The sequence below is a fragment of the Dendrobium catenatum genome, unplaced genomic scaffold (genome assembly GCF_001605985.2).
Source record: "Dendrobium catenatum unplaced genomic scaffold, ASM160598v2 fragScaff_scaffold_1220, whole genome shotgun sequence".
Lineage (NCBI taxonomy): Eukaryota > Viridiplantae > Streptophyta > Magnoliopsida > Asparagales > Orchidaceae > Dendrobium > Dendrobium catenatum.
Genome location: NW_021319682.1, coordinates 12,688,161 through 12,712,998, shown reverse-complemented (window position 1 = coordinate 12,712,998; position 24,838 = coordinate 12,688,161). Strand labels below are relative to the sequence as shown.

At 35.9% G+C, this 24,838-nt stretch overlaps 1 protein-coding gene across 8 annotated transcripts; it reads left to right on the top strand.

The window, feature by feature from the left end:
- Nucleotides 1-340: 340 nt before the first annotated feature.
- Nucleotides 341-24,015, top strand: LOC110110066 (BTB/POZ domain-containing protein At3g05675). 8 transcript variants are annotated; one of them, XM_020841395.2, is made up of 5 exons: nt 341-619; nt 738-794; nt 10,876-11,003; nt 22,245-23,510; nt 23,696-24,015. In XM_020841395.2, exons 4-5 carry the CDS (start codon nt 22,258-22,260, stop codon nt 23,706-23,708), a joined length of 1,266 nt encoding a protein of 421 aa, XP_020697054.1. In that variant the 5' UTR covers nt 341-619; nt 738-794; nt 10,876-11,003; nt 22,245-22,257; the 3' UTR covers nt 23,709-24,015. The 8 variants fall into 8 exon arrangements, with proteins under 8 accessions (XP_020697054.1, XP_020697048.1, XP_020697040.1 ...); XM_020841389.2 differs by having other exon boundaries at nt 738-798; XM_020841381.2 differs by having other exon boundaries at nt 738-802.
- The last annotated feature ends 823 nt before the right edge of the window (nt 24,016-24,838 follow it).

Sequence of the window (24,838 nt, the reverse complement as noted above, 5' to 3'; positions counted from 1 at the left end):
CATCAACTTAGGTTTCCTTTGGGACGATTTTTTTACTATTTCTTAAAACAACTTTTTAATATAAAAATTTAATTTTTTATACTAAAAAGCTGTTTTAAGAAGCAACAATAAAGCCGCCCCAAACGAAACCTTAACTTAACAAGTCATCACCAAATTAATATATTTTGACTCAATTTACTATATGCCCCAAATCAATTTGACTTGATTTAAAGTCAAATTCAACTAAGAAATATTATTAAAATTATGTGTGTGAAATATGAGAGATTATCGTGATTTATAAAGCCTAGTTCAACTGAACCAATATATATTTCCGGAACTTGAAAGAGAGTGACAACAAAACGGTGAACTTCCAGAAATACTCGAATACCATAATCCGTCACCCAATGGACCATATCGAGGTATTCGAGGGAGAAAGTAAAGATTCGCGAGTAAAGCGTCCTCTTCTGTTCGTTGGATTTATCTTTTATTCTGTCCTCATTCTCATTGTGTGGTAAACCCTTACATTCGGGTCCCCGTTGCAGCCGCAGCCCTCATCTTCTTCTCCTCCGATCAGTGTTTCCATTTCTTCAGAAGGGATCTTGTTGCCTAGGTGGCACGAGGAATACACCATCGCTGATTGGTGAGCTTTCGGTAGCGATCGTCATCTTTTTTGTCTCTGTTTTTACTGCAGTGGGTTGCGATGGGATGGAACCGCCGGATTGTTTCTTCAGTTCTATTGTTTTCTCTTTTTCATTCAGTCACTGCTAGTATGGATTTCTCATATCGGGACTCAAGGTTGTGACGTTTTGGTCATTGTAAGTAGGTATTGCAGTTTCCGGTTAATCTCTTTACCTTTTTGTTTTGTTAAAGGAACTCAATTGACTTGGCCTGGTTTTTGAGTTAAAGTTGTTTGGTTAAGATGCTGAGATCAAATGTCAAAATTAGCTCAATGGGTCTATAGGAAAATTAACAGTAACTAGAAATGATGGGGGTGAGTTGATTAATTTAGAGTTAATCCAAAGAGTATAACATGTCCACGATGATTGATATATATAATCGGAGCATCTAGAAGTTCATGACATCCAAATATTTATCCACAAAAATATAAACGAATGTTAACTATTATAATAACTCATTTGAAAGATAAACTATTGTTAAATAAATTAAATAACTTGACCTTAATCACCTTGTCAAGGTTCTTGAATTGTAAATCTTGAAGCTTTCTACTCTAAGATGATGAGATAGTTACCTAAAAAACTATAAAATAAATAGGTACGAGTTTGTGGGAAATAAATTCAGTGGGTGAAACCTATTAGCGAAGTTGTAAATGACAAGGCATAGGAAATGCTATATGATTATTACAAGTGGCACCATAAACAAGGCATATTTTTAATTATAATTTTTGCATTAGTTTAATCAAAACTTATCTGATGGAAGTTATTAGAAGTGACAATTAATAAAAAAACTATTGTTGTGCTATAAAGTTCACAAGAAATCATATGCAAAGTGACATTCATTGCATTAAATGCTAGAAATCCACTTGCATGCTTATAGCTGTTGAAGTTGTGGTGGACTTTTGATAAAGGATCAGAGATAGATATTTTTTAATGGAGTATAGAAGATGAGAGGAGGTTATTAGAAGTAGATTTGAATGAATTAGTGTGAATGAAGCTTTCTTACCAATATGAATGCAGTTGGTTGTAACCTTGTTGATTTAACTTCTTGCAGCTGTTCAATGATTGATACAAAATGATGCAAGATAATTGAGAGGCTCTAATACCAATTGATGTATGATAATAGCAGGATTGTTGAAGAGAATGTGAATGATTATTTTTATTTTGTGTTTATGTGACCTGAAATGGTTAATAGAAGTGTTTAGGCTTCATAGAAGTTGATTGAAGGTGGCTTTGAAGAAGTGGTCGAGAGCTGCTTGTAGGATGGAGGGTGTGTGGGATGGTATTATGTATTGTACAAGTGCTTACAATGGAAGGACCGTCCTTCACATGGACTGAAACTTTTTGAGAGGGAGTTCTAAAACATTAAAGGAGGTGTATGGGATGATCAAAATATTTACTCATAAAACCAATAATCTTGAAAGAATTGGGTTTAGATTAGGTCAGCAAATTAAGTCCATAAAATAATCCACCAAATAATTCTTAAGAAGTCAACTCTTCAAATTTGATCTCAAATCACATAACACGATTAATATAATTTTGTGCATGCACTAGGATGCAAAGACCTGAACACGACATGACATGGAAATATGACAAACTAATTATTGAAAAATATAAGACATGGATATGAGCTGGATATGACAATATATTTTTTATAACTTAAAAAGTAGTACATAGACATTAAATAAGCAGAATATGAAGAATAATAAAAAAATAAGTCATTTAAATAAGATTTGTTCTTAAAATGATTAAGATTATAATATTAAGAGTCTGATGTCAATATTGTGAGTCAAAAATCAACATGGGAGACGATAATACTATTGAGAATCGAGTGTCAATGTCGTGTATTCGACATTGGGCATTGGGTATTGGGCGTTGATGTCAAGACGGTGTTGGCTATCGATGTTGAGATGGAGTTAAATAAAGATAAGTTATTGAGATAGAATTGATGTGTAACTGGGTGTAGAAATTGCTAATGTCAGGCATCATTGTCAAGATGGCATCAGATCATGACATCGAGATGGTTTCATATGTTGATTTTGAGATGACAGTGGATGTCAATATTAAGACGGTGTCATACATTGATGTCGAGATGGTTTCAGATGTCGATGTTGTGATAGTGTCGGATGTCGATATTGAGATAGTGTCGGACATTGATGTTGTGATGGCATTAGGTGTCAATGTGAAACCCTAGCCACTACTCGGTTGAGAAATGAAAATGAGAATGTTTGAGGGCAGGTAATTACGTGTAGATGATTGATTTGGAGCTATAGAGAGGGAAGAAAAAATTTTGCTTTTTAGTTTTTTAATAATAAAAAAATTAAAATAGAAGAAATTTAGTTAAAAAATACTTTTCTTATAAAATATTTAGGACATGTGTCCGAACTTTTTAGTATTATTATAATCAGACATCATGACTGACATGTGTTGGAGGCATTTCGGATGTGTGGTCATGTCTAACATGTGTCAAACACTATGTATCTTCATAAGGAGAAGTGACAATACATTATAGTCAATTCATATATATTGCATTTGCATACATTTTTTTTTTAATTGCTAATATCTTATTTAAGAAAAGAGATCAACATCTCATCATGTTTAAGAATGAATATAGTAAATCTCATATTGATTATTTTCTTATAAGAAAATTAGATCGTTTATATTGCAATAATTATAAAGTTATTCCGAGTGAAAGTTTATGTACCCAACATTGCTTTTTAGTTTTGGACTTCAAGATGAAGGGGAAGAAAATAAAAAATAAAGTTAAGAGATATTCTAAGATTAAATGGGGGCATTTAAAAAATATTAAAAAAAATATTTTTGAGAGAAAGATTTTAGATTTTAAGATTTTGTCTGGGCATGAGGATGCTAATGTTATGTGGGAAAAAGTGTCTAGTGATATTAAGAATATTGCAAAATATATGCTTGAAGTATCAAAGGGGAAAACGTCTAATAATAAAAATAGTTGGTGGTGAAATTTAAATGTACAAGAAAAGATAAAAATAAGAAGATTTGTTATAAAAATTAATTTAGTTGTAAAAAAAATTGATAATTGGGAAATATATAAAGAGGCATGCAAGGAATCTAAGAAAATAATATGCAATGCAAATATCTTAGCTTTTAATGATTTATATAATAAATTAGATACTAAGGGAGAAAAATATGTGTATAAGTTAGCTAAACAAAGAGATAGAAGTAATAATGATTTAGTTCAAGTGAAGTGTATTAAGAATGAAGATAAAAAAGTAATTTTCTTAGAAGATGATATTTAACAAAGGCGGATAATAAATTTTGCTAAACTTTTTAATGAAAATTGTGAGAATACGATTGACTTTAGTGACCTAAGAATCCTAAATGAAAATAAAGATTTTTGTTTTTATCGGCGTATTAGTAAAACCGAAGTTAGAGAAGCTTTAAAGAAAATGAAGTGGAAAAGTTGTTGGATCTGATGATATTCCAATAGAGGTGTGGAAATGCTTAGGAGATGAAGGGATTTCTTGGCTTATTAAACTTTTTTAATACTATTTTGAAGCCTAAAAAGATGTAAGATGAGTGGAGAATGAGTATGTTGATTCATATTTTTAAGAATAAAGGAGATGCACAAAATTGTGCGAATTATAGAGGAATTAAATTAATTGTTCATACTTTAAAATTATGGGAGCGAGTTATGGAGCTTAAGTTGCGGCGTGATACTAATGTTTCTCAAAATCAATTTGGATTCATGCCGAGTAGGTCTACCATGGAAGCCAAACATTTATTGAGAGGTTTGATTAGGGGTGTATGTGAGCCGAGCCAGCTTGAGCTCGACTCATTTATGGGCTCGCAAGCCGAGCTTATCGAGCTCACGAGTCAATCTCGAGCTCAAACTCGAGCTCATTTAGTAAACGAGCTCGAGTTCGAGCTTGAGCTCGACTTGGCTCGTGAGCTCACGAGTCAGCTCGAATTTATTAGATTTAAATATTTTAAAATAATTAATAATAAATGATGTATAAATCCCACTCCCACCTATATTTTAAATTCCCACCTGCATGTATTTCAAGAATTTTCAAAGCTTGATTTTGAAATCTGCTACTATGCCCCTCTCTCTCTCTCTCACACACACACACACTTGAATAATAATGCTAATACCTCTCTGACAGTAGAAAAAAAATGCTCAATCCCTCTGTCTCTCTCTCCATCTCTCTCTCTCTAAATGAGCTCGTTAATAAGGCTTAAAAGCTACAACCTTTTTAATTCTATCAATCCATATGTATATTTATTACATTGGAGAAAGCTGCAGCTTTATTTTCTCCTAAATGAAAATAGGGCGGGAAAACGGAAACCGGGCGGGAAATTGAAAACGGGCACAAAAATCGAGTGCCTCGACGAGTCGGCTCTAGCTCGTTTACAGTGGGACGAGCTCGAGTTCGAGCTCGCTTTTCAACTGACGAGCTGAGCTTGATAGTGTTAAAACTTGAATTGACTCGACTCGTTTACTCCCCTAAGTTTGATGGAGAAATATAGAGAGAATAAGGAGAATCTACATATGATATTTATTGATTTAGAGAAAATATGTAAAGTTTCAAGAGGAGTGCTATGGAGAGTTCTTGAAAAGAAAGGAGTTAAAAATGCTTATATTCAAATCATTAAAGATATGTATATAGGAGCTATTATTTGTGTTCATATACAAGGTGGGTTGACCAAGTATTTTCCTATTTCGGTTGGATTACATCAAGGATCAGCCTTAAGCCCATATCTTTTTGCTTTAGTCATGGATGTTCTCACTAGACATTTGCAAGAGGATGTACCTTGGTGTATGCTTTTTGTTGATGATATTCTTCTTGTTGATAAGACTATAAAGGGAGTTGATGGTAAACTTGAATTATGGATATCAAACTTAGAGTCTAAAAAGGTTTTCAATTTAGTAGATCTAAAACTGGATATATGGAGTGTAATTTTAGTAGTGCTTGATCTAGTGGGGGATTGTGACTTTGGGCGATCAAGTCATTAATAAGAGTACATATTTTAGATATCTTGGATCTATTATTCAGAGTGATGGTGAAATAGATGGGGATATTATCAGTAGAATTCAAGTTGGATAGTTGAAGTGTAGAAATGCATCGGGCTTGTTGTGTGATAGAAAAGTCTCCCTCAAACTTAAGGGAAAATTCTATAAGATGGTGGTGAGATCTGCTATGCTTTATGGTGCAGAATGTTAGCCATTAAAAAAGAAGCATAATACTAAGTTAAGTGTTACAGAAATGATGATGCTCAGGTGATTGGATTTACCCTTAGAGACAGGATACGAAATGAGCATATAAGTGAAAAGGTTGGAGTAGCTCCAGTAGAAGATATGATTAGAGAGAGTCTCCTTAGATGGTTTGGTCACATAAAATGATGACCTTCTTATGACCCGGTTAGAAAAGTAGATGTATTATATTTGACTTATATTAAGAAAGGCAGATGTAGACCTAAAAATACTTGGTTAAAAATATTAAAAATGATATTTATTTATTAGATTTAAATGAGAAATTGATTTTTAACAGGACACAATGGAGAAAAAGGATTCATGTAGTCGATCCCATGTAGTGGGATAAAGGCTTGATGTTGTTGTTGATACATTGATGAATTACATAAGGAATCCAATGGGCATAAAATAAATCCTGATTTCTCAATATGTCGATCAAGGATGAATCTTGTACAAGCATTGGCCGAATTTTATCATGTTCCTGAACTACTTAGGGTTTTTTTTTTGCTTCTAAAAAAGTAATGCAATGCAAAGTAAATATATTGTATTGAAAATACGTTTGAGTTATTTGGTTGAGTACACCACACATGCAATAATTTACTTTTTTTTAATTTAAAGTAAATAAATGTAGAGTAAAATAGCAGTACATTTAGAATAACAGTTAATCGGAGGTTGTAGACAATGATTGACAGTGGCAGTGGTTGCCGACATCAATTTACACAAGATGTGTATTTGGAATTTGCTCAAATAATTTCAAATTCACTCAAAAAATACTTTGTATTTGAAACACAGACATCCAAACGGTTGTATTTTTAAAACTCCTATTTTTGCTTTACTTTATACCTAAAATGTTGTCGACCAAACATTATACCACCACTACTACTAAATTACATTTTACTAAAAACTAAAACAACAACATGACAATGAAACTGCTATAATTATATTGAGCCTATTTGCCTATGTAATAATCATGCAATTTGAAAATGAGGAGGCTATCCATTTAATCATATCATTTTATTTCAATGTTATCTTTAAAAAAATTAATATTCTCATGTTGCATCACATACCATGTTTATACACCCCGAAACAGCTCATCAATCATTCACTATTATACCTTATTCGTAGTTGGTTATTTGTAATACCCTAAATAAAAGGAAGGTTTTCACCTATATAGTAGAGTCTATTGACCCTCGAGTCATGCTAAGAATTGCTTAGCCTTATCATTCAGAGGGTACTATCGACATTTATATCCATCGATCATTCAAATATATATCTTATAAATTTTATATCATGAGCAATGTGTTTTAATAAATATTTTAAAATTTGTATGATTAAAGTTTGCTATATATCAATAGAGTAGAGGATTTGTTGAGCATGATTAATTTATACCTATCAAACAATGCTCATAAACATCACAAGACAACCATAACAAGTGTATGCTTATCCCATAAAGAATAAAGAGTTGCCCACTTGATAGAGATCATCATCAATATGATATATCGATCATCACTCTGACCTATCTTGCTTCAATACATGGCACTTCATAATACCTAGATTCAAAGGAATCCATATCAACTATACATTCAATACAATGGGTATCAAAAGGTTAAAAAAATCATAACAACCAATTTACACATTCTTATAATCAACAATTTTTAAGTGACACACAACAAAATAATCATTAATATCTTCATCTATATTAAACTTTTTCCATTAACCTTTATTTATAATAATCAAGTGATTTTGTTAAAAAATAATTATAAAATATAAAGCTAATTCTTTTAAACTCTTATTATCAATACACAACCTTATACTCAATGAAATTAAAAGGATAATAATAATTTATTGTTCTCTACTTTATAACATAACTATGAAACCTCTTTATAAATAGTCTCATTATTCATTTACAACTTAGGTGCTATTACGTTTGATGAAAAACGAATGTAGTGCATAATAAAATTAGTTTATTGAAAATATTTTTGAGTTGTTTGATTGAGTATATACAAATTCAGGAGTTTATTTGTTTATTTTTATTTGATTTCAAGTAAGGGAATGCAAAGTAAAATAGTAATGCATTTGGAATACTAGTTGATTGGAGTCGGCGGACAATGAGGGCAATGCCTGACGATAAGTAGAGGTGGTAATAGTTGGCGGTGACCTATGATGGTGATGGTTGAGGGCCTGAGGCCGATGGTGATTGGGGTCTGTGATTGGTGGCAGCAACAACAGTTGACAATAAGGGACGGAGGCTGATGATGGTTGCTAACGATAGGTAGCAACTTGTGATAGGTGGCGACGGGCAGTAGACATCACTTTTACCCAAGCTGTGTATTTGGAATTTGCTCTAAATGGGAAAGATTCTAAACTCAAAATGAACTAGAAGGTGAAGTCTAACTCCCAAAATAATGTGCACAATTGTCCAAACCCATAATTTTTTAAACTCATGTGTTTACTTTACACTCAAAATTCTACCAACCAAACAACTTTCACTATCATTTATTCAAGAATACAAATGTAAAATATCATTTACTCGTGCTTTCTATGATTCTTAACATCCAAGTTTAAAATATATAAAATTATAGTATAAAATATCAGAACCCTAGAATTTTGTGATTCTTAGCTTCTAAGATTTGCTTATATAATCTAGATAAAATCCCTATGCTTGAAGATTATGTAGGACAATTGTAGGTTCATTGCTCCAAATCTTCAATTCCAAGATGATTAACTACATAAATTAAAATACAGGTGTGTGAAATTACTTATTTTTTCTTGGAGGATAGAAATCTATCCAATATTTTTATTAGGCGGGCTCAAGGCTAGCATAGATATAAGGTGAGCATAAGGACAGTTATAGATATGAGGCGGGTACAGGGCCAATTATAAATATTTAATCTGTGTAGATTTGGAGAAATTTTTCATATTTGTAAGGACTTAGATTGGCACCTGAGATCTCTATGTTAGAAATTAGAGAGTATATTGCCTAAGCCAAGACCCTTTGATATGTAAAATTATTCACGAATTAATTTAAATCAATGTTAAGCTGAGTTTAAATTCAAGTTTCATCTTAATTAAGCTCTCACAAATAACCTAATAACCCTAATTCATACGCATAAAACATCATTGTATTAGCATAAAGAAATCTAGGGTTCCGAGTTTACCTAGTTGATCGTAGAATGATGATGAAGTCCTGCTACTACAAGCCTTCAAGTGGAAAGCCCTTGACATAACTTTGCAAAGAACTCGCACAATTGGCTCTGAGCTCCGGCCAATCCTCTTTTCCCTTGGTCTCTCTCTCTTTTTAGCACGTACCTTCATCCTCATATCATAGATCTCATCCTCAGTTCTTGTTTGATTCCTTGCTCTCTTGTTTCTCTTGAACTCAATCTTTTGCTCATTCTCTTCTTTTTTCATTCTGCCTTCACCAGAACCCCCACATGCACTCTCTCTCTCTATCGATTTGGTGCTCTTAATCTTGATTCAAGATTAATACTCATTCCATTTCATTGCCAATTCTAGGGTGGTGGAGCTATGGGTTGGTTCGGTGGTTCATTAACTCAACTGCACCTATCAAACATAAATTCGGGCATTAGGATCTTTGGAGTGCAAAAATCTATTTGCACTAGATTATAAATATGGCTGTACCTTCTTACAAGGCAAAACCTCATTCACAAGCGACAGAAATTATGGTATGAGAATTTATTCGTATGTGCACTATGATTTCACATTTCAAACATTACATTTACAGTACATTGCAAGTATAGTTGATACTCTTCATGCCTAACAATTACAAAGTAGACTTACTTTAAGTATAGCAACATAAAGGTGTGAAGTTCTGCTGGACTATACCATACTCAATGGATGTAAATTTCCAAATTGGACAACTTAATCATCTTGACAAACAAAAACATTACATGATAGAATGCATGATGTCACCTTAGACATCCACACAAACAAACAATTTACTAATAAGCAAACTTAAATTCAATTAATATAATTAAAAAAAAATTCGAGCAGCAAAGCCTCTGGCATAGTATATTCAATACAAATAAACATTAAAAGTATGAGAAACATAACTTCTCCACATTTTAAAAGAATGAGATTTGCCAATCCTCAAAATCTCACTCCGTAATCCTTAATGCATATAAAAGATAGCAAGATATGAAATTAATCACATGCACCTTACATTGAGAAGTAAGTTTTAACTTCATATTAAATCTCTCCTCTCCCATTGATCCTTGTACAAACAAAACACATCAAGTGATTTTTCTCATTATGAAAAGAACATTACCAATACGAGCAAAACAACATTAAGGGGGTTTAAGGTTATAAATTGTTCACCTTAACAACTCGAAGTGAGGCTTGTTATAAAATCAACACCATTTCATTGCATAATCGCCACAATCTTTACAATCATTATAAACTAAGAATTAGCCCAAGCCAACTACTCACTCCAGCTTATAGAGTTAACATACAATAATGTAAGTACATTCTTACCTCATATCAACATATATCTAACTTTAAATGAGTAGGTAAGGAATTTCAACTAGACCTATGTTTTACTCCACTTTTTTTTTTTCCTTCTTCCAACTGAACACCACAAATTTCAAAACTTTTTCTTTAATTCTACTTTACACTTATAATAGTTGCAACCAAACAACCCTTTAGATGTGGGCTGGTATGAGAGACTGACATTGTACTGTTATTGATAGACATTCCTTGGGTCATTCTTTTATATATACCATTATGATGCAAATGCTTATTTTTTACTATGATTTCTACTTGCATTGATTAGCAGGCTAACTATGACCTCTCTTGATAATTGTCTTGTTCAATAAATTGTTGGATGAAAGTAAATCATTGGTGCATACAGATAATTTGTTGATTTAGCGGTTTTAATAGTTATTATGTATGTATTTCTTGATGTTTGTGTCATGTTCATTGAGCACTTTTTATGAAATAGGCCTGCATAATCTCAAATACTCTTCAAAATTTCAGTTATAGCTGGAAATTGGGAGGAGCTGGGAAAGACCGAGGGAAACATGGTAGAAGAGAATGTCATAAAAAATCAAGAACAGTGGAGGCCGTGCCATTGTGAGATATTCTCGCCAGAGTTCAGCCTTGAGGTAATGACCCACGTGCCTCAGTTCTCTCTTCGGAAGCTTTTTGTATGGTTCATTCATTGGAAGTTCCATTCAATGCTAACTGCTGGGCATTGGAGTTTTATGTCTGGATTCTAACCTTAGAATGCTTTTACTGGCTGGATGTCTCAGCTATAAATCTTGAAATTAGACTCTACTGCATTGTATTTTAACTTGGATTCTTTGTCAAATTGTTTCCTACCACTTGTAAGAGGCTTTATTGTCTCTTAGGGCGTGAGTACGTCTTAAGCTCATTTCTTCATTTGAGGTGACTTTTAAGACATCATTCTGTTCAGATTAGGATTCTTGATTGCAAGCTCAAGGTGCTTGTTGTTTGTATGTTCTGTTTGATTTGGTGAGACTTAAGCTGAAGTGTTTATATGCAAAGTAATTTTGTTTTGTTTGGGTCATAGAATCTGCACAAAGTAAATTTGGTAAAATATGTTGCATTTATTTTGCAAGGGGTTATTTGCACGAACTAAATTTGGTCAAAGATAAATTGTGTGCCATGTGTAGTTTATCCTGGGTGATTTTATCAAATGAGTTAATTCTATGATATCAATTTAAGAGTATGACATATAAAGAGGGGATAGGGGCTGAATTATTATTTGCAATTAATAGAAATAAGTGCAAAATTAACATTATAAATACAAATAAGTAAAAGGGCAATTAAAAGAGTAAACAAGTTGACAACATATAAAATAATTATGTTATTCAACTAAAACCAGTCTACATGGACACCTAATTCCTTCTCAAATTAGTATTCCACTACTCAGACTTGCTACCACAAGCCTAAACTCCGTTCTTCAAGCAGATCAAGAACATCACAACCTAACAAATACACTCTCCTTAACGGGCAAGTGCAAATAAAAACTAAAAATACTAGATCACCAAGTCTTTCCATGACATAACAAAAGGAAACAAAAATGAACTACATATTTTGATTTTTTGGTGTAACCAAGTATTGTAATAAAGGATGAAAAATGAAAAATTAAAGAAACCATGCAGCGTTTGATGATCATTGTGCACTGAAATTTAGCTTGCAAATGAATGATCTTTAAAGGCTCTCAAGCTTTTTGGGAATGAAGAATTCATCCCTTAGAAATAATGACAATGTTCTTCAAGAGAAGTGCTTTAGAGAGATCGTGGCATAAAGGATTTTTATAGCAGTTTCACTAACCTATTCATTTGAGAATTTAGGGTTTATATAGACTCGATTTAATCACCAAAATCCATTAAAATGTCTTAGTAAAGCTCCCTTTTTTCAAATTTACCATTTTGGTCAATAAACTAGCATTAAACTACTATTCACCTTATAGGCTGATTCAAATGTTACCAAAACACCCAAGGTTATAAGACCATTGCTGCTTAGATGCTTATTGCCTCGAATTTAGGGGTCAAAATGGATTGACGCGTCAGGTTCAGGTCTGACCCGAAATTGGCTTGACCAAAATTCAGTTAACCCGAATCCGACTGCTACCAACCCGAATTCGACTGCTACCAACCCGAATGCCTCGTTAACTCATTTTGGTTATTTTTTTTTGGTAAATTATTAACTATAAAGTTTGAAATATTTAATAAAAATAAGAAGATTATACCAACAAATTAAAAAAAATAAGAAAAAAGTATATTAAATGTGTCATTTTTGGGTCAAAAGCAAATTCGTGGATCAACCCGAACCCGACCCATTTAGTAAACTGGTCAACCTGAACTCAAATTTTTTGAGTCGGGTCATTTATTGACACCCCTACTCGCATTCATTATAAGATTTAGTGGAAGGTTAGTTTGGTTATTTTCTTGAACTTTTTTTCAATCTTATATTTAAATGATTTTGATAAATACTTATATTATATTTATACGGTTTTGCATGCAAAAATGTGATGCATCTAATGTGAATAAAATTACAAGCTATTTTTGCAATTATAAAATAATTATATATTTATTACTATTTTAATCTTAATTAAACCTTAATTAGTAAAAATTAATAAAATTATTGATCAAATTGTTTTGTAAATTTTTTCTAAAATCTATTTAACTAACTTGATTAAAATATAGAATATTAATATAACTTTGAGTAATTAATAGTATTTACTTAATGGATTTCCTAAAGAGAGCTTGGACCCAGGAATAATCATCTAGCAGAATACAAAACTAATTTTTCTATTGCCACTAATAGACTATAAATTACTCTTTCATCTTCTCTATCATCTCTTGAGTTTGTTTTGAGTTTCTGATGCTTCTCTCGTCATAGGATTTGTCATCAATTGTCTTGAATCTTACACCCAAGTCCTTGCAATCTTTAAACTTGGAAATGTCATCATATAGCATTAGTTTCTTCCTCATATGTTTGTATCATCAAAATAGATTCACATACACTATGGGATCATAGAGTCAACACACTTCAATTAAAGCCACGAAAGATGAAATAACACACAAATGATGAGGTGAATTCACTTTCTTCACTTTAGTAGGATGTCTCAAGGATTTTTGAGCTACAAGTTTTGTAGCATTTGGATTGATAATTTCATGTTGCATAAAGAGAGATTAAGAACACGAAGAGAACCTCAGTGATCAAGTGAGAATATTCATGATTTAACTTGATGAATGTCACAGTCACAAGGGTACCGACATTACATCAATTAGTCATTTATGTAAGATATGAGAGAGAAAAAGACAAGTGAATAAGGTAAATTAATTGAACTTAGAGTTTTTGGTCCTAGACTGTCTCCAGATTTTTTTTTTTTTATTTTGAGAGCAAAAATTTTCTTAAAGATTTGTTTTCAGAAAGAAGTCTTTGATACCAAAAGTGCTGGTCTCCAGCCTAGAGCAAAATGGTTGAGAGTTTGCACAAGTGCAAAATTTCTTTCTATAAAACATGTTTCTTCTGTACTTGTATGTCCTCTTTAAGAAATGTTTTAGCTCTGCCCCAGATCCTTCGTTTGTATCATGCAGATGGGATGAATATTGACTTGCTTTCGTTGTATAGTTCATGCAGATGAGTTCAAGTTCAAATAGATGATGTCAACTGATTTTTATGACTTCATGGTCATTACACTTCGGAAGTTTCATCAGGGAAAAAAAATGAACTGTTGCTAATGATTTGTTATATAGTTTATTGTTGAATTTGAACATGGGTTTATCCTTCAATGTCCTATGAATTTTCATACTGTTTATGTGTGTTAGTTGAGCATGCATTTGATAGGAAACACATGCAGAAATTGAAGAAACCTTGGCTGAAATTTGGAATTTCAGAAAATTCAAGCAGGATTTTGAGATAAATCCCCAGGCAAAATACTAAGGAATTTGGCAATTGATAAAAACGAAAAAGAAAACAAACAAGATAGAATGGATCTTCAATTCGAGAGGAAGATCCGGTTCTCCCAAGCCCTAGTCGGTGGCTAGAGCCTAAACACCTAAGAGAAATTCAGAAATCAACAAACATCTCCCATAACCCTAACCCTAATCTCTTCTCCCCTATTTAGAGAATAAAAAATAAAAGCATAACTACTAAACAACCCCTCCCTGAATAACTTCCCTCATAAACTACCCCCCTCCCATTTGAATTTTCCAGCAATGCATGGGCCCCACAAAGGTGGGCTGGCTGCTCCCTGTTCCTCTTGGAATAGACCAAGAGCCGGCCCTAGTGTTGGGTCGGCTGGATCGGTCCATCCTGGACCGGTTTATCAATACCCCCTCCCAAAGAATCACATTGTCCTCAAGGTGGAATGACGAAAATTTGTGTTTCATATGCTCATACGACTCCTAAGTAGCGTCGCACTCAGGTAGGTTTTTCCACTTAATTAGCACTTACTTCCTCCCTCCCCTGTTGTATTTCTACCAACTCCAGCGATTCCAGAACCACCTTCAGGTCCTTTGTCAGTGTCACTGGTAACTCTGCAACTGAGGTGCGATCTCCTATAGCTCTCCTCAATTGTGACAAGTGGAATATCGGGTGTATGGTCGTGGTCGGAGATAGCTTCAGTAGAAACTCTACGGCTCCGATCCTCTCTTCTATCTCAAAATGGCCAAAGTATCGCAGAGTCAGCTTCTCATTCCTCCTCTAGCCACTATCCTCTTCTTGTATAGACGAAGCTTCAAATACACCATATCCCTTACCTCAAACTGAATGCCCTTCCTGTGCTCATTAGCCTACCTTTTCATAAACTACTGGGCTCTCAACATATGTATTTTCAATTCCTCTAGTATCCTGTCCTGCTCTTTCAAGTACTGCTCCACTAAAAAGATTGATGTGTCACTTTGCCCAAAGTGCAACAAGGAGGATCCCTTTCATACAACACTTTGAAAGGAGTCATCTAGGACGTTGAATGGTACGAAGTGTTGTACCAGTACTCTGTCCACGCCATCCACTTAGCCAACAGCTGAGGTGTTTTTGAAGCAAAGCATCGCAGATATGTTTCCAAGATCCTGTTAACCATCTCGATCTGCCCATCAATTTGAGGGTGGTAAATGGTGTTTTTCTTCAGCACAGTCCCCTGCAACCTGAACAACTCCCTCCAAAAGTGACACTATAGACTCTAGTATCCCTTGTAATTTGACCACCTCTCTAATGAAAGCTGATACCACTGTTACTGTCATGTAAAGTTGTCATAGAGGAATGAAATGAGCATATTTTCTTAGTCTGTCCACCACCACCATAATATTTATAAACCCCTCTGATCGTGGTAGCCCGTATATGAAATCCATAGAGACTTCTTCCTACACTATGTCTGGAAGTGCCAACGACTGTAGTACCCCCCTTAGAGCCATAGCCATATACTTGTTCCTCTAGCAAATCTCACACTTGGCCACCATCTCCTCTGCATCTTTGTGCATCCCCTTTCAATATAATTCAGTCGCCAATCATTATACACCAGAGTTACCCTCAATAGTGCTCCCGTGGAGCTCCTATAGCAAGTGCGGGATATAAATTGAGGTTTCTGGCAGCACAAACCTCCCTTGGTATAGAGTCTCTCCCCATCTACTGAATAACCCAGATGGCTACTCATCTTTCAGCAGATCCTCTCTGATCCTTTTCATCTCCTTGTCTTGTGCACTTTCTTCCTTAATAGCCCCCCAATCCAACATTAGTGGTGTCGAAATCACTCTCCTGGAGCTCCTCCACACATTTAGACAAGGCATCTGCCGCCTTGTTTTTCATCCCTGGCCTATACTGAATTTCAAAATCATATCCCAACAACTTTGACAGTTGCCTTTGACGCTCCTCAGTTACCATCCTCTGCTCTACTAAGTACTTCAAGCTTTCACTAGTCGGTCCCGATGATGAAATGTCGGCCCAACAAGTACGACCGCCACTTCTGAATAGCCAATACAATAGTCATCAATTCCGTCTTATAGACTGACTTCAGCCTATCTCTGGCTGTCAACGCCTGGCTGAAGTTGACTATGGGTTTGTGATTTTGCATAAGTACTGCCCCTAACCCATATCTTGAAGCATCAGTTTCCAGGGACGGAACTAGCCTCTCTTTTGAAAGGGGGGGGGGACCAAGCATGAGAAGCAACGACCAAGCACTTAATAACCAATGGCATGGGATCTTTGGTATACATGTTGGGGTTGTTGCAAACAACCAATATCCTACTTTCCTCTCATCTCCTGAGCATGCATCTGACAATTTTGAGGTTCCTGAAAAGAAATCAAAGGCTATATGGGAGATTTTTTTTTGCAAATTTATTAAATGAATTCAACTTTCATCATGGATGTTTATTTTATAAATATTAATGCGTTATTTGAATGATTATTCTCTTCTACTACATAGATATATTATGATTGTTTCCCATCTCCTCAGGACCTCATCTGTTCACTATTATAAAATGCTAAGTGCTTCAAGAGATATATGACCAAGCATGAGAAGCAACGACCAAGCACTTAATAACCAATGGCATGGGATCTTTGGTATACATGTTGGGGTTGTTGCAAACAACCAATATTCTACTTTCCTCTCATCTCCTGAGCATGCATCTGACAATTTTGAGGTTCCTGAAAAGAAATCAAAGGCTATATGGGAGATTTTTTTTTGCAAATTTATTAAATGAATTCAACTTTCATCATGGATGTTTATTTTATAAATATTAATGCGTTATTTGAATGATTATTCTCTTCTACTACATAGATATATTATGAATGTTTCCCATCTCCTCATCTGTTCACTATTATAAGGCCGCTAAGTGCTTCAAGAAATATATGACCAAGCATGAGAAGCAACGACCAAGCACTTAATAACCAATGGCATGGGATCTTTGGTATACGTGTTGGGGTTGTTGCAAACAACCAATATTCTACTTTCTCTCATCTCCTGAGCATGCATCAGACAATTTTGAGGTTCCTAAAAAGAAATCAAAGGTTGTCAAAACTTTGCCACCAAATTTCTATTGATATGTGGCTGAAAGGTTTGTCAGAGTAATGATAACATAAAAAACTGAAGAGAATCCTAAGATGTATAGATATACTAATAGAGATTTGCCCATTCAAGTTTCATCGAGCTATTTTATCAAAAGTTATTCTTCTTCTTAATTTATGTCAACTCTTCTATTATTTATTAACATTTTAATATATTTGAATTTATTATATGGTACAATACAAGATACATTAATACATGTAAATTATCTTATCTAACCTATTAAAACAGCATGCCATAAATAAAAAAGCTTCAACGAAGAATGTGATAAATTACGACATCTATAAAGTAAGAAATTATAATTTTATTTAGTAATAAATTTAAAACATAAGGTTTATAGATAAAAAAAGCTGACCAAGTAACATTTGTGGTAAATTAGACACTTCCATCACTTCAGAGTGAAAGAAACACCCAAAATTCCAAAATTTGAGAGTGGAGGGGGGGGGGAAATAGGTTGTGGGGGGGGGGGGGGGGGGGGGGAATTGCCCCCCCTCACATCCACGTGATTTCGCCATTGCACGTGTAGAATTTCAATGCAAAACTTGAGTTTTGCGAACCAAATTGAAGCATAATTGCTATCAGCCATATTATGAAGCATTAAGCTCCACGCCCCTCACATCTACGTGATTCCGCCACTGCACGGGTAGAATTTCAATGCAAAACTTGAGTTTTGCAAACCAAATTGAAGCATAATTGCTATCAGCCATATCATGAAGCATTAATCTCCATGTTGAAGGTCTGACTGAAATCGGGTAGTGCTGGGACCAGAATTGTGGTCGTTGTCATCTTCAATCTCTCAAGGCCTGAGTAGCTGCTCCCCCCACAAGAAGATGTCCTTCTTTAGTTGCTCTGTCAGAGGCCAAACAATGGTGATGTATCCCCTCACGAATCTCTTGTAGTACCCTGTCAATCCTATGGACTTGCTATATACTAAGATATCATTTAAAAACACCATAACAAACTTCCTGAGGCAAGGTTGAAACTCCTTTTTCATGAGGGACTGGAAGGTAGCACAAGTGCGTTGGTGAGATTAAAGGGTATCACCAAGAACTTATAGTGTCCCTCATTTGTCCTAAAAGCTATCTTGGGAACATCTTCTTCTCTCACTCGGACTTGATGGTATCCTGATTTTAGGTCCACCTTCGACCCCCGCTCCACAAAGCTCATCTATCACTATAATAGAAAACTTATCTGGCACAGTCTCTTTATTCAGTGCCCAACAGTCCACACAAAATTGTTAGCTTCCATACTTATTTTTAACTAGTAGAACTGGGCTAGAGAAAGGGCTCACGCTTGGCCTAATGATTCCAGCCTCCAGCATCTCTCGGATCAACCTTTCAATCTCATCCCTTTGGATTTGGGGGTAGTGGTAAGGTTTGACACAGATTGATGATACCCCCTCCCTCAGCGTGATGGCATGCTCATGTCCCCTATGTGGTGACAATCCCTAAGATGACTGAAAAGCCTCACGAAATTGTTGTATAATTGATTTGTACTGAAAGAGGGATTTTCCCTCCTTCCTCCCCTCTTATCCCTTCCAAGCTTTGTAGCTCCGCTAGAAATCCTCCTCCCTTCTTCTGTATGGCTCTTACCATGTTTTTTAGTGATACCATGGCTTTGGAGAGCCCTACATCTCACTTAATCACCATCCTCGTCCCTTCTATTATCAACTTCATTATCAGCATCCCCCAATTCACATTGGTATCCCTCAAAGTTTGTAGTCATGTCATCCCTAGGATGACATCAGTGCTCCTCAGCTCCAATGGGAGAAAATTCTCCCTCACATGGATCTCCTATTTGGTCAAGACTACCCCTCTACCTGTCTCCATCATTCCTATCCCCATCATCACCCCATAGCATCCTGTGTGGCTGTGTCCACCAGTTTCATCCCCAATTGGTCTACAACCTAGTTAGAGATGAAATTGTGGGTGGTCCCACTATCTATCATCACAACTACCTTGTATGCTATTTCTTCTCTCACTTTCATAGTGTGATTTAGAGTGAATCCCACCACTGAGTTCAGGGAGACCTCAGTCATGTTTAAGTGAAGCTTTTTCTCCTCCATCGATGCCTCACTCCTACCTCCCTTCTCAGCTTCCTCGTCATCACAGACAGTTGAGAACATGAAGAGTTTGGTCCTTACAACTATGCTCCGACGTGTACTTCTCATCACATATAAAAACATAACCTCTTTGCCCTCTTATCCTGCACCTCTGCCTCTGTGAGTTGCTTGAAGTTCCCCGCGGGGCGAACTCCATCGCTCTTCTCCCTAGGTGCTTCTCTTTGGAAGGATACTATTTGGGTTATGGGAGCTGGAGTTGTAGGGGTACTCCGATAGGCCCCTCCCACGTGTTGCTTATGATGGTCTTCTCTCTCTTGTATTTTTCCTCCACCCTTTGAGCTAGCTACATCGTCTCTCTCTGCCCTCTTGGCCTCAATATCATTGGTTCTACCCATATGTCCTCTCTAAGCCCCTTCATGAAATTCCCCTCCAGCCCTTCCTCAGAGATTCCCCTCAGTCTCCCTGACATCAGCTCAAACTTCTCTCGTTACTCTATAATTGTTCCTTCCTGAGTTAGGGCAAAGAACTGCTCGTGGATGTTCCCTTTTCGGATGGCTCGAAAATGTTCCAAAAAGCACTCCTTAAATTCTCCTCATGAGTAGATCGGATACCTCGCCTCCCTCCATTGGGACAAGGCTCCCTTCCAAACATAAACCGGCCGCCACGAGTTTCTCCAACTTAGTCAGCCCATTGATGGTGAAGTAACGTTCCACTTGGTACACCCAACCTTGAGCATCATTCCCTTCAAAGATCGGCATATTAGCTTCCTTGCCCTCGCATCCATATACCATTGGTTTCTTCCCCCGTTGGTTACCCCAGTGTAGTGGTGGGAATTACCCCAGTGTAGTGGTGGTGTGATTCCTTTCCTGCCTCCGTTGGTTGATTTTGACCCCATGGCTCCCCCCAATCATGCCCTTCTCAATTACACCTCTCCCCATGCCAGGATAATCTCCCAAAAGGGTTGGCTTCCTTCCTCATTGCTGTCCTTCCTTCGGAATAACCTGATCCGCCCACAACAGTGCTCCATGTGGCGGTCCTTGATGGAAAATGCTCTCCAATTCATCACTGTCCTCCTGGATCTCTTTTCCTCGTGGTTCCACCCTAGGAATCGTCGACGATGCTTTCGATTGCATCTCAAGCATCTTTTTCATCATCTCTTCAAAGTTCCCAAAGTGGTTTTCGATGGCCAAGAGTCTTCCCTTCACCCCAGAATATTTTTTCTCTACTCCGGCCTTGAGTTGTTCCATCTCGCTCTCCAACGCATCCATATTCTTTGTTGTCATGAATTGGATCTAGGTTCCAATCATAAAAGACAGCAAAAAAAGAACTTGTTTTTTCTGCCCGAGAAAGTGCTCGATACCAATTTGATAGGAAACAAATGCAGAAATTGAAGAAACTTTGGCTGAAATTTGGAATTTTTAACAAGGTTCAAGCAGGATGTTGAGGAAAATCCCTAGGCAAAACACTAGGGAACTTGATAATTGATAAAAACGTAAAAGAAAACAAACAATATGCAATGGATCTTCAATTTCAAAGGAAGATCCGGCTCTCCTGCGGCTAGAGCCTAAACACTTAAGAGAAAATTCAGAAATCAGCAAACATCTCCCATAACTCTAACCATAATCCTTTCTCCCCTATTTAGAGAATACAAATAAAAGCAGAATTACTAAACAACCCCTCCCTAAATAATTTACCTCCTAAACTGCCCCTCCTATTTGAATTTTCCATCAATGCATGAGCCCCACAAAGGGGCTGGTTCCTCCCTGTTCCGCTAATAGACTAGGAGGCGACCTTGGTGTTGGGCCCATGCCGCCTTTGATGTTGTTATTGTTGTATGGAAAATGCCTATCTTATTGGTGCAGCATATTGTTGAATACAGTTTTATTAAAATAATACCTTCTCTTTTAAGAATATAAGAATATTCTAGCCGCGCATTCTAAATTCCATATTTTGAGAATCTATGTTTTCTTTGTACGAGCTCTAGTGGCATCAAACTTGCATGGATATTTCAGCTTTGCTGCAAGCAAAAACAAAAAAGAAGGTAGCACAAATTAGCTTGGTCGTGGACTAGGCTCCAAAAAGCACATTCCTTATCTTGCTCGGCTCAACTGTCTTGAACTTTTTCTTTGGTGGCATATGGGTAATTAAGCATATGATTATTCTCCCCATTTTTTAGGTAACCTTGGATAGAAGGGGATTGATTGCGGTGGCTGATAGCATTTATGCTTCAATTTGGTTTGCAAAACTTAAGTTTTGCTTTGAAATTCTACCCGTGCATTTAAGAATGCATTCATTCTGTATTCTAATTTCAATGTTTTAGTTTTCATCATTATTATTGAGAAATAAGTTCATCAATTTTTCTAAAAATAAGATACTTCAACGTTCAATTTAGATGATAACTTTGTCATTGTGATTAGTTATTTCTATTTAATAGTCTTTAAGTGCATCACCCTACCATGTTACTGCTTAATTAATATTATGCTATAAAATTGTTCTTTAAATTGATTCTTCTAAAGCAGCTAACCAAAAACGAATAAATAAAAAAATCTGAGGGAGCTTGAAAAGTTGGAAACATTCTATTTTTTTTTTTTTTTACTTTGAGTTCTTCATGTGACCTGATGTTTTACTAAGAAAACTCTTTTGCTTATGGGCCTTTACCCGCTCTCCTACTCCATCCAGAATTATCTAATACTCCACCAAGACTTATCTAATAGTTATGATTTGCCTTTTTTTTATCCTCTCTGAGCTCAGGGGAAAATCATCAATGGTTGCATTAGCATTTGGTGATCGTGCAACAAGTGACACTGTTGTCAGGCTAAGGACACATGAAGGTCGGGATGACTGGTTCTACTGCCATTCCAAAGTTCTCGTAGAGAAGAGCAAGTACTTTGCTGAGCGGCTCTCTGATGATTGGCCTACATGCCAGATAATTGATTCTCGTAACTGTGTGGAAGTCTACTGCCAAGAATTGGATTTTAACTTTCACGTCACTGCACTTCGCCTTCTTTATGTGAAAGGGCCTCATAAATGCTATGGAGTAAGAAATGCGCTTGGCATGCTCCAAGTTTCCATCCATCTGGGTTGTCATCAAATTGCTAGTGATTGCAAGGAGTACCTGGAAGCCGTTCCATGGGAGGAGGCCGAGGAAGAGGAGATTTTAAAGACGATTCCTAACCTTGGAGAACAATACAAAAGTATTCTCTCTCGTCTTCAACCAGTTTGCCAAACTTCACTTACTGGGATTTTCATCTCAGCAATTCGTTTTGCTACTTCATCTCCCCCTATATCCATGCGGGAACTGAAATCTTCTGCTCAGGAGCAGCTGGAGTACATGCTTACTGAGGATGACGATCCCCCTCTTTTTGCCTTGGATGATGAGTTCATAAGGTCAGTTGTAAAGGATTGTATTAAGAGGTTATTGTGCAGATTTGACAGTTTTGTAGAGTCGATGTTGACTGTATCAATTGATTGTGTTTTGGAGAGCAAAGTCCACGAATTTTGGTCGCATCTGTGTGATATCTCATGGGCTTGTCAGATACTTGGCAAGATGGAAATAATGAAGGATTTGGTGCATTACTGGTTGGAGGCATCTGCAAACATACTCAGAGCTGCTGAGCATGCGAAGTCAGTTTCAGATGACATGGATGTTGAAATTAAAATAGTTGAGGTGGTTTCCAAGGTGTTGGAGACCATTGGATTTGGTAATGCCATTGTTTCTACCTTGGGCAGAATTAGCTTGGTGAAGATTTGGCTTCCTTTTGTGCAGAGAGTGAGGGCTTTGTTGGAGCAGGATAAAATAATGAGGGAAGAAGACTCACCAGCTAAGTTGGATGGTGAAATTTGGCAGGGATTGGAATCAGCTTTTGTCTCAATCATTCTCACCTTACCATCATCAGACCAAGCGGGTATCTTATCAGATTGGTTGAGATCTGAATATGCTGGATATCCTGACCTGACTGAGGCTTTTGAACTCTGGTGTTACAGGACCAAGGTTGCCAGAAGAAGGCTTGCTTCTAGGTAACCCTCCCTGGTAATGGTTCTGGTTTTTTCAAATATATTTTTTTGAAGTTAACCTTGTTTTATAAAGGTTGAAGCTGATAGATTGGCGTGTAAAAATGCTTGTGTTGTGATGTTTCCTTAGCTGCTGCTCTTCATCTTGTCTTAATTCCTTATATAAGTTATCTTATCATATTTTTCCCCAGAGAAGTGACATGAAGGAACAGTTCTATGGATGGCAGCCAAAAGATTGAGGGAGGGAGGAGGGAGGAGGGAGGGATCCTGGTGTTGTATTTGAATTGAGCTTATGTCGCATTAACTCTCTCAGGGTTTGTAAAACTCGCCTTCAAAGTGTTAATGTTGGGGTAATTATCCAACAGTTATGGTGCCAGTTTTAGAAGGTAATTAACTTAAATATGCTTTTGGATTTTGTTAGAACTTGTAAAGCGTGAGTGGAGCTTTCTTAAGAAGCTATGAGGAAGATGTTCTCTTCTAGTGTGTAGTAATACAAAATCACATTTACTAAGAAGCAATAAGAAAATCGTCCCAAATGAAACTTAAATTCACAAATTGATTTATTTGCATCGGTTTCTATTTAATATTTTTAGTTTGCTTTGCAATTTTTGACAAGTTATCAATGCAGATTTTGCATATCACTTATAATGTGAACGAGATGTAGGTTTCATTTGAGACAGTTTTTTTTACTGCTTTATATAGTAATTTTATAGCACAAAAGTTTCTTAAAAGTAACAAAAAAAGTAGCCGTCAAAAGTTATCCTAAGTGAAACTTTAATGTAGGATAAAATAAGCCATCTCTTGAAGATATGTCAATGATGAAAAATATTAATTTGTCCTTTAAACTTAGGGAAGAAGTTTATGCTTATATCAATTCAGGAGGGAGTACTGATGAAAATTTGAAGAGTTGTATTGAAATAGTTTACATATTATTTTCCAATAGTGTCATATAAATCTAACATTACAATCAAATGCTATTGATTTAGTGACCCATAAATTCAAATAATTTCCTTGAAGAATATGTGTGCAATATATATGATGAATCTTTGAATCAGATTGATCAGACCCATTAGTTCTTCACCTAATAAGGGCCATCCCTACATGCATCTTCAATGACTTATGCTTGGAGGGAAGCGCACCTTTGGCTTTTGATCACTTGACACATTGGATATATAACTCCCATCTACTAACAAGCCACCTATAATAACCCAACATTTTATATAATTAAATATCATTAATGACCTATAATAACCCTCATGGAAATTTTGTATGCATGAAATCTAAATGAGTGTTGTGGTGCTGTACTTGTGAGTGCCGTGGCTCAAACCTCTCGG

Bases quoted from the DNA above. Each gene is read 5' to 3' on its own strand.
- LOC110110066 (XM_020841373.2), top strand. From the start codon at position 22,258: ATGGTTGCATTAGCATTTGGTGATCGTGCAACAAGTGACACTGTTGTC.